Source organism: Euprymna scolopes, chromosome 2 (assembly GCF_053919585.1).
Source record: "Euprymna scolopes isolate OS-2025 chromosome 2, ASM5391958v1, whole genome shotgun sequence".
Classification (NCBI taxonomy): Eukaryota; Metazoa; Mollusca; class Cephalopoda; order Sepiida; family Sepiolidae; genus Euprymna; species Euprymna scolopes.
In genome coordinates, this window is record NC_136483.1 from 69,993,927 (window position 1) to 70,004,372 (window position 10,446).

The following is a 10,446-nucleotide window of genomic DNA, read 5'->3' on the forward strand; positions in this document are numbered from 1 at the left end:
ACTTCTATCCAGTCATGGTTAATGGAACAAGGGTATGCTATCCTTGTGGATTGAATAAAGAGTTCCATTTGAAATTCCATGTTGATCCTCGAGTTCGACAAGATGTACCTCAAAGTTAGAAGGTACATTGACTGAAATGGTATGAGAATAAGGTGCTTGTCTAGAATTGGGCCTATAAAATTATTTTTTTCAAGTAAAATCTTTAAAATTCTTTATGATGTATGTACCTGTCACCGCACGAAGATGTCTTCTTCCAAAAAGCATGTAAATCAATGAAGTAGTTTTTGTTTATTTAAGAAAATCAAATATTATGACACATTTTATAGGAGAAAAACAAGCTATAAGTGTTAATTTTAAAGGATTTTTTTCTAGAGGGTGGAAAGTCGATTGTCTGCCCTTGTTGATCCTGCATTCCTGTGAGTCCCAAGAGGTGTCGCTGGCTGCGTATCATTCAAAATAAATATGGTGTCAAATTTTTCTCCGATAAAATGTGTCATAATATTTGATTTTCTAAAATAAAAAAAAAACTACTTGATCGATTTACATGCTTTTGGGAATATGACATCTTCGTGTGGTGACAGATACATAGATCATACAGATTTTAAAAGATTTTACTTGAAAAAATAATTTTTTATAGGCCTAATTCTAGACAAGCACCGGGAATAACACTAAAAATTAGAACAGTAGTTGGAATAATCCAAACAAAACAAATCCCATAAGTCGTGTGGATCTTAACTAGCATGGATGTATGTTATAACTAGGGCTAGGACAACAGCATATTCTTTTCATTATTTTGACTCTCGAGTGTGTATCTGTTGATATCTTATATGCTTTCATGTAGAGTGATGTGGTTCTCGGTTGATTAACTGTGTCTGATATATACTCGAGAGTCAAAACAATGATAAGACTATGCTGTTGTCATAGCCCTAGTTATAACTTGGTCAGTATTTGAATCATCTCACACCTCCTCAATGAACGCCATGAAACATACGCAATCTTTTGTGACCTCACGTTAAATACAATTTAACATGAGGTCAATTCTCCTTTATAACAAAAATTAACTTTACAATCATTTATCCAAAATTAATTTTTATGTTTTTATCACTTAGAATTAAGCTACATGTTATAGACATCTGATAATATTTTGTGCTTTTCTTTTTTGCAGTTATGGCTACAAGACCTGGGAATGGAAGAATGGACTGCGAGGTTACCTGTATCCATCTGTCTTCATTGTACTTTATAAATTCTTAGACCTTTTTAAGCTTGATTACCGAATTCTTCTTGTAAGTATCTATTATTATACTAAATGTGATATATATATATATATATATATACTAAAATATTGTATACTTCTGGGATTGAGTTATGTTTGAAAATATATTGTTTTTTTTTCTTTACTAAGGAGTCACCACTTATCGAGGTCCAAAGGAACTCGAGGATAAGTGTGATACTATAAAGTGGCCCTGGGGTGGATTTGAGCCACTAAGTGCTGAGAGGGGGGGGAATAGACAAAGGAATAGGAAATATCCTACAATCAATAATAGATAGGAAATAGCTTAGAATAAACAAAGAAATCGGAAGTATCCTACAATCAACAATAGATAGGAAATAGCAAACAATAATAATAGAAACCTACTGATAAAACAGGGAAGGGCAGCTTCCAGTAACCAGGGTGGGGTGGGCGACCTGAGAGACCAAGACAGAGAAGACAGGCAGTTGAGATCTAGATGCGCTAGACGACAGATGGGAGTTGATAACGACTACAGTTGAACAGTTATAGAGTTGACTGTGAAATAGAGTCATGGACAATTTTTAGAGTTGACTGTGAAACAGAGATAGACGAATGTAACATCAATAGGACGGGGAGAAGACACGCACACACTCACAAGTCCAACAGTCAATTTATATGTAAACATTGGCGTTTGTGTTTTTCCTTTCTTTGTTCATATTTGTATTTTTGTGAAACCACGTGTGTGTCCTCACCGACAGTCGCCAGCGAGAAAATGACGATCCGGCCATGAACGAAAAATCCACGGTACATGACGTTGGGAGTCGGCAATCTGATGAGGGAGCGCACTTCGGGTTACATAAGGAAGTGTCAGGTAAACGGTGAGACAACACCATAGTGATTGATGATAGTGATTGTTCAGAATTTAATTATTTAAGAGGCGGTTCAACAATTAATTTACATTGGACTTGAAAATAACCATGTTGTAGTCAGCTGGGAAGCAGCCTTGCTGTATTGTGTTCCACAGATGAGTAGTTCTAAGAAAAAACTCTTCTCATGGAAATTTTGCTTAATTTTAGGTAAAAGAAAGGGAAGCTATTAATAATGGTTATAGGTAAATGAGTTTTTATTGTAAATGTTTTATTGGGGCAGGGAAGAACCATAGATTGAAGCTCAGTTGAGCACTTGCCATGAATATGATGATAGGGTAGAGAAAGACTTGTTCTAATTCGTTATGATTTATAATTAAGTTACCCATCTCTCTTAGTTATCTATATATTTCGCACCCCTTTTTACACTCTATGTTCCTTTAACCAATCTCTAACATTTTTAATGTTTCCATGATCATTCAGAGAAATAGTAGCTTTCTTTTTTATTTTCAGGTCATCATTTTATCTTTTTACTTCACTTTGTTTCTCATTTTTTTTTTTTCTATAAATAATAGAAATACTCTCATTTTTTTATTTGTAACTCTGAAATTTATAAATAATGAGAAACTAAGAGCCACAGATACCAAATCAGCAAGTATGCCAAAACCAAGAAAGGTGTGTACTAATTAGGTGAAGAACGCACGGAAGTAGAAACTACATACATATTTATTCTCTAGAATGCAAGAAGAGAAGAGAGTGAATGCTGATAAGGCATTTAATCTTTAGTGAACTTTTTACCTTGTCTCATTTCACTATTTTTTGTAAAAAAGATTTTTTTTAAATTTGTTTTTATGTTATAGAATTTTTAATTTTGATAAAAAATAACACGTGAGTTACATAGTCACAAAAACACATGCACACGAAAAGTGGTAAGTCAATTTTATTAAGAGATATTAAATTATGACATTAAATCAATTTCATATTTTATTTATCAAGCGATGTTGTCTGTTGAGCTTTGTAAATTAAGTCTAAGTGAGTGGTTGATGAAGGTTGTTCAAACAATGTATAGAAATACTCAGTTGTGTTAGAATTAACAGCACATTTAGTAACAGTTTTAGTGTTAAAGTGGGGGTACATCAGGTCTCTCTATCGAGTTTATTGTTTTTTTATTTGTGTCTTAAAAGTATTGTACAAGGAAGTTTCATATGGATTGTCTGAAAGAGATTTATTTATGTTGATGATATAGTGTTAGGGGTCGTTTGGAAAGATGACATTTTTAACGAGGAAATATGGACTAGATCTGGATGCACTAAAGGAATACTGATGGAAAATATCATGAAAGGACAAATGACATTCTTAGCGTCAAAGAGGCATAGAACATTGACTGGTAGAATTTCAGGATCGAAAAAGCAAGGTTGACCAAGATGCACTTTGATGGACAACATGATCGATTGGACGGGATTATTGTAAAAAATGGAGCTGTTTCAGGCTATGGATAACCACCCATATTGGAGAGCCACGGTTGTCAATGCTGTTAAATGGTAAGGCCGCTGCTGGTGATGATGATGATGATGATGATGATGATAGGTCTACTTGTTAAGTTAAAAACTTGTATGAATGCTATGGAAAGTAAAGATTTGAGAGTGAATGTTACCGAGATCAAAATGATGGCCAATAGTTGTAGTATTGGAAAACCCCCAGGAAGAGGAAAGTTCCCTGGCTCTTTTTGTGGTACTTGTAAGTATTGAGTTTGCAAGAAATGCAGTGGAACTAGTTTGCATAAAGATTGAAAGATGATAACCAAGTTGTACGAAAAAGGCATCAAACAATGGAGATGGCAGAGAATTCAGAAAGTATATCGGGATCGTGAGACTATTGAGGTTGCCTAGAAGTTTCTTTTCTTAGTAATCCAGTTGGAACCTGGGAAAAGTTGGTGCTGGTGTGAGAGTAAAAATTAGAAGTGGATGAAGTAATTTTAGGACATTTTTGCCATATCTTACTAGCAGAGCATTATGACTAGGCCTATGACAACAGCGTATTCTTTTGTTTTTACTCTCGAGTATATATCTGACACAGAAACAATTAATCAACTGAGGATCACATCACTCTACGTAAAAATATATAAGATATCAATGGATATATACCTGAGAATCAAAACAAGGAAAAGAATATGCTGTTGTCATAACCCTTATTATCCCTATTAATCAAGGGAAGAGTCTATTAGGTAGAACTAGAATATATGGTGGTGAAACCTAATAAAGGGTGAGAAAGAGGAAGTAAACTTCAAAGTCATGACTTTTATATTTGTAACCATTTGACTAAATCCACTGATGGTTGACCACTTTGTAGTCATGTGATCTGGCGCTTCACATATTAAGATAAAGTCAACCCAACAGTGTTGTTTTTTTGTTTACATTTTAAGGTTTTTATGCTTGAATCTCTTCAAATGCTTTTTTTTTTTTTTTAGTAGAACATTATCTTTATATTCAAATACACCATAAGTTGTTAAACAAAAATATTTTAAAATTAAAAAATATTCTTGAATGAATATTTTTACTTGACAAGTTTTAAAAAAATCATAGAATATTATGTTTCTGAATTTTTTAAATGAGAATTGATAATTTGTATTAATTGGATTATTCAAACTATTGTTTTCATCTCAGATATTATTCTCACAATATTTCAGACAATGTAATCTCTAGTCATCTTCAGGTCCATCGTGTTGAACTCTGGAATGTGCACAGAATTTTGTGGTGCAATCAATTAGTGATGGGACGGTTCCAATATTTTCCCCCTGATTCCAATACCATTATCGATTCACTACTAAACTCCCGATTCCGATATAATTACCGATTCTGATTCTTTATAAATCTCTAAATTTTAACTATAAAAGTGTTATTTTGTCTGGATCTGTGTAAAAGCACACAGTCTTACTGAAAGCTAAAATCAATAAATATTTATTATTTTATCATTACTACAAGCAGTGGAAGATGTTTCTTAAACCAAAATCAAATAAAAAAGATAATTTAAGGAATTGGTTTTGGCATCGGAAAATAAGTGGAAATTTTTCCGATTCCGATACCGACTGATACCCCAAAAATCTCTGATTTTTCTGATTCCCGATTCCGATTAATTGTCCCAACACTACAATAAATATAAATGCTAAGTAATAATAGGTAACAGTGTTCTGTAGGTTGAAGGTTCAATCCTTAGTACTAGAGCGATACTAAGAATGCTATTACTGGGTCATGGCTGAGGGAATGAGAGCATGCTACCTCTGTAGATCAAGTAAAAGCTTCTGTTCAAAATTCTATACAGATGTGAGAGTTCAATAAGACAGATCTAAAAAGATTGCGTGTCACGTCGGCTGAAACATTGTAAGAATAACATCCAAGATCAGAATAATCCAAATAATGCAACAATGGACAAAAAGAAGAAACAGAACCAGGATTAATATTCATGTGATAGCAAAAAACATGTTGAACAACTTCAATCTAAAAATAAATTCCTTTTTGTTTACACAAGACCAGCTTAAAGTTTGTGATGTAAACATGAAAATATTTAGATTATTTAATCATCTTAATAATTATTATCTATTTTAAAATGTATCTTTTCTAGATTTCTTTTAAATGAGATTTAATAACATGGGACAATAAATTTCAAGTAAAAAAAAAAAAAATACATGCCACATAAAACCTGTTTCAGTGTAATAAAAATTATCCTGATACTAAATCTGACCTTTATTTCTCTAGATTAGGCACCGTTTTCATGCACTCTAAATAATATTTTATTATTATTAGTTATGAATGAAAAACATACAATTGTCAGTTTAAGCAACACTTGTCCTCTTAACCTGCTTGTGTTGAGTGTCATCCTCCCTTTTTATATTCCAGCAATAGTCATCATGCCATGGTTCCATTTCCCTTTAAAACATTTCTCCATCACTGAAATATCCTGATGGAATCTTTCGCCATGTTCATCACTCACATCACTAAGATTCCAGCAAAATTCTCAAAAGTGACAATTTTGCGAGAACCTGTACCTAATTCAACAACAAGAAGAACAGAAATGGATTTTCCATGCCATTGTGCATATAAAAATGGGCATAGATGTCCTATGCTTTTTCAAGTGCTGCACTGTGTAATTTATATTATTTGGGCTACTGTTCTCATCCTGAATGTTGTTCTCACAAAGTTTGGGCCGATGTAACCTCTGATCTTCTTCAGGTGTATCTTGTTGAACTCTGGGAATCTGTACACAATTTTGAACAGAACCTTTTATTTAATCTACAGAAGTAGCATGCTTTTGTTCCATCAACCATAACTGAGTAGACCTTAAGCAATTCGCAATTGTATTCTTAGTATTGCTTACAGTGAGAATTGAGTTTTCAACCTCCAGAAGAGTGTCACTTAGAACTGAATTTTACTTAGTACTTTATCCGTTATGCCACAGGCCGTTCCATTTGAAATTCTGTACAGATTCCTGCGTTCAATAGAAAGATTCCTGAGTTTGAAAAGATACATCTGAAGAAAGTCAAAAATTACATCGGTCGAAACATTGTGAGAATAACAGTCAAGATGAGAACAGTAGTCTGAATAATCTAAAATGTTTATTTAAAAAAAACTTTAATAAAAAATATATTTGTTCATTTCTTACAATTTATTCCCACCTCATTTCATTAAGAATTGTTTTTTTTTCTGTCTTTCTATTTCAGATAAAATTGCCAAGAATTTTACAAGGGATTCTTGCAGCAACTGGAGATTTGTACCTGTACAAACTATCACACCGTTTAACTAACAAAGGCACTGCCCAATGGACTCTGGTCTGCCAGCTTCTCTCTTGGTTTCTCTTTTACACCTATACTCGGACACTGACCAACAGTGCTGAGACGGCCCTCACTGTCATTGCACTTTACTATTACCCTTGGCCGGCCTCTAAATCTGTGTAAGAATTTTACCCATTCCCAAAAAGTTTTCGGCTAGTTTTCAGATTACTAAGCTCAACCTCCCTCAGCATGAATTGCTGGCATTGTGTTCTTGCCAGGACATAAATTTAAATATCAGTTTTAATTTCAAACAGGAGGGGAGAGGCTCCAAATATTTCTAAATTTACAATAAAATAAAATAGTCAATTTGAAACCGTAAACAGACAGTCATATTTTTTTTTTGTTTTTATTTTTAAATTTTTGAAGAGAAACTGGTTTTAATGATTTTTAACTGATAAAGAGCACCTATAAAGGTAGGTCATTCATTTCTCGTTAATTAATGTTTGCAATGTTTTTTTTGTGACACTGGACGTACAGACACATAAATTAATATTTAGATATGACAAAATAGTTTACAGACATGGTAATTATAAATCTGTTATTGTAAATTTAGAAATATTTGGAGCCTCTCCCCTCCTGTTTGAAATTTAAAAAAATTTCATGTTGAAAGGAGACTGTAAGTTTTTTTTATTGTAGTTTCTTTTTTAAATAAAAAAAAAAAATGTGCAAGCGAATTGACATCTATTCCTTTATGATTTATATAAAAAAATTATTCATAAAAACAAAACAATGTGTGGTGTGTTGAATTTTCATTTAAAAAATCTAAATTTTTTAAATCTATTCTTTTTAGCTTTAAAAGATTAAAGAATTTGCTATAAAAATTGTTTGAAATTCATCGTTATTTGCGTAATTTTATTTTTTATTCGTTTTATTTATTTTTTAAAAATTTTCAACTCCCCGTGGAATTTCCACGGGTTTTGCTAGTTAGTATGAATTTGTTACTCATCTGATCTTTTCTCTTGTAAAATTTTCTAAAAGTTCTTGTCTAGAATTCTTAAATTAAAAAAAAAAAAAAAAAAAAAATTGGCATGATTTACATACATATGATGAAACGAAAGTATAATATTTAAAAAATAACATAAATTCCTCAATTAGTTTTATTTTAAAATAAGTAAATCAAATTTTATGAGTAATAGAAGAGTGGTTGTCTTGTCTGCCATTTTGAAAACAATCTAAATAAAACAAAAAACAAAACGAAGGGAGATAACTCAATAATTCAAACTTGCAAGATTTATATTGTAATGTTTATGAATTTCTATTGATCGGTTAAAAATGATTTTCTTTATAAAAATAAAACTTTGATCAATTTATGTAATTTTTGGAATATGATGTTTTCATTTTGGTCACAAGTATATACATCATACAGACTTTTTTTATTTTTTAATATAAGGAGAAAATCGGTTATTTTGATATATTATATGCATTTCTTATTTGAATATTTTTGTATTTAGACAATTTTGTTGCACTGTAGATATTCTAACAGTCATCTCTGAACACATATACAATACACTGGATAAGGTAGGCAAAGCCAGAGCTGTAACCCTGGATATATCCAAGGCATTTGACAAAGTCTGGCATGGAGGGCTGCTCATGAAAATGAAATTGTACAGTATAACTGGACGAATACTAAATATAATAGGTTGTCATTGAGAGATGTACATCCAAACAGCATAACATTAATGTGAGAGTGCCTAAAGGGTCAATCGTTGGATGATTATTATTCCTGATATTCATTAACGACCTCTCTGATAATATTGTGTCCGAGATGGGTATATTTGCTGATGATACAATGCTATATAACATGCACGAGGGAAGAACGGATGTACACAAATCTAAAACAATAGCAGAATTGTTAGAAAATTACCTTCAGACAGCAGTGGAATGGCACAGTAAATGGATGGTAACATTTAATGATAGTAAGATTAAGCTGCTCTTTTTTAACAATTACAAGATTCCTCTCCAACCACCGATATCCATGACAAATAACACCCTACCTGAAAATTCTTTCTTTAAACATTTAAACACTTTAACATTCACAGGCAATATGAACAAATACATTGAAGACATTGCCAAGGCTGCTGAAAAGAAGGTGGGTTCTCTCTATCATGCTAAAAGATTATTCACATCTGAGAGTATTCTGTATCTCTATAAAGCCATAATTCACTCATGCATGGAGTATTGTTGCCACATCTGGGCTGGTGAATCTACCACTGACCTCTCTCTCCCTCTTGGATAAGGTCGAAAAAAAGAGTCTTCAATCTAATAGGTCCCACTTTCACTTTTTCAACTAAGCTCCATGTCCTATCGCTGCAATGTTGTATTCCGTTACTTGTTTTACAAGTATTTTAATGGAATGTGCTCTAATGAACTTGTTGCTCTTATGCCCCCTTGACGCACAGATCTCCAACAAACCAGCTTAGCAACAAAATCACCCCTTTCATTCTTGAGGTCCCTAAATGCCAGAAAGCTTTCTACTCTAATATTTTCTTCCCTTGAAGAGCTAGTCTTTGGAATTCCCTTCCTGCTACCTGCTTCTCTGACTGTACTGATATGTAGAAGTTTAAATATAACATAAACCAACATCTTGTTAATCTTTCCTAGGCGTAGCCCCAAATATCCAAGTGGCCTTGTGAGGGGTAAATGTGAGTAAAAAAAAAAAAAAAAAATATTAATGTTTCAATTAAAAATACTTCATCAAAGCACATGCTTATTTTTTGTAAGAAATATAAATATTATCTTGTGTCTCTTCAAAAAAGAAACAAAATAAAAATGAATGGAATATGACTTATTTATGTGAGCCAATGCTGTTATACCCATCCTTAAAATGTCGTAATTGTATTAACATTCCAAATTTGTTCATTATGTATGAATTCCATGAAATTCTTATGTCTTGTCTACAATTTTAAAAATTAATGTGTGCTTGTCTTGATATCAATCGTTTGTAATAAACAATACACAGTTTTTTTTAAATCAGTCACAGAAACATAAAAAAAGTATCTTATTGTATTATTCAGATTTTTCCTTTATTTTCAAAAAGTATATTTTTACAGTGTGTGACACACTGATGATTCTCGGTGAAGATGAAACTGATATGCATATGGATATTAAATAATAATATTTCTTAATACAATAATAATCAATTATTCAAACTCCCTTAACGTGCTAACACTGGGAGAAATATGAACAATTTTGTTATCTAACCAATAAAACAGTTATTTCCCTAGAAAATCTAACAGTGTTTGAGACTTACTATGTTCTTAATAATAAATATTTACTTCTCTTCCATTTCATATGACTGTTACACTGGATGCATTGATTAGCACATTGGACCTTGAGTTAATGATGACTTGTCTGAGGTTTGAGTCATGTGGCTCATGAAGATGAAGCATAGATGTATGCATATATTAAAAATAATATTTATATATATAATTTAATTTCTCAGAGTTTTGATATTAGACTCATATAGAAATTAACAACAACAAAGTAATATTTCATTCAATTTATATTTTTTTGCCATACATTTT

At 32.1% G+C, this 10,446-nt stretch overlaps 1 protein-coding gene across 4 annotated transcripts in view; it reads left to right on the plus strand.

Moving 5' to 3' along the window:
- Window positions 1–10,446, plus strand: part of LOC145292091 (GPI alpha-1,2-mannosyltransferase 3-like) — a 50,429-nt gene that overhangs the window by 17,594 nt on the left and 22,389 nt on the right. For all 4 annotated transcript variants that reach the window (XM_080138171.1, XM_080138177.1, XM_080138185.1 and 1 more), the window contains exons 3-4: window positions 1,166–1,283; window positions 6,812–7,041. In XM_080138171.1, coding sequence (XP_079994297.1) covers window positions 1,166–1,283; window positions 6,812–7,041 — 348 coding nt within the window. The remainder of the gene's footprint in view (window positions 1–1,165; window positions 1,284–6,811; window positions 7,042–10,446) is intronic.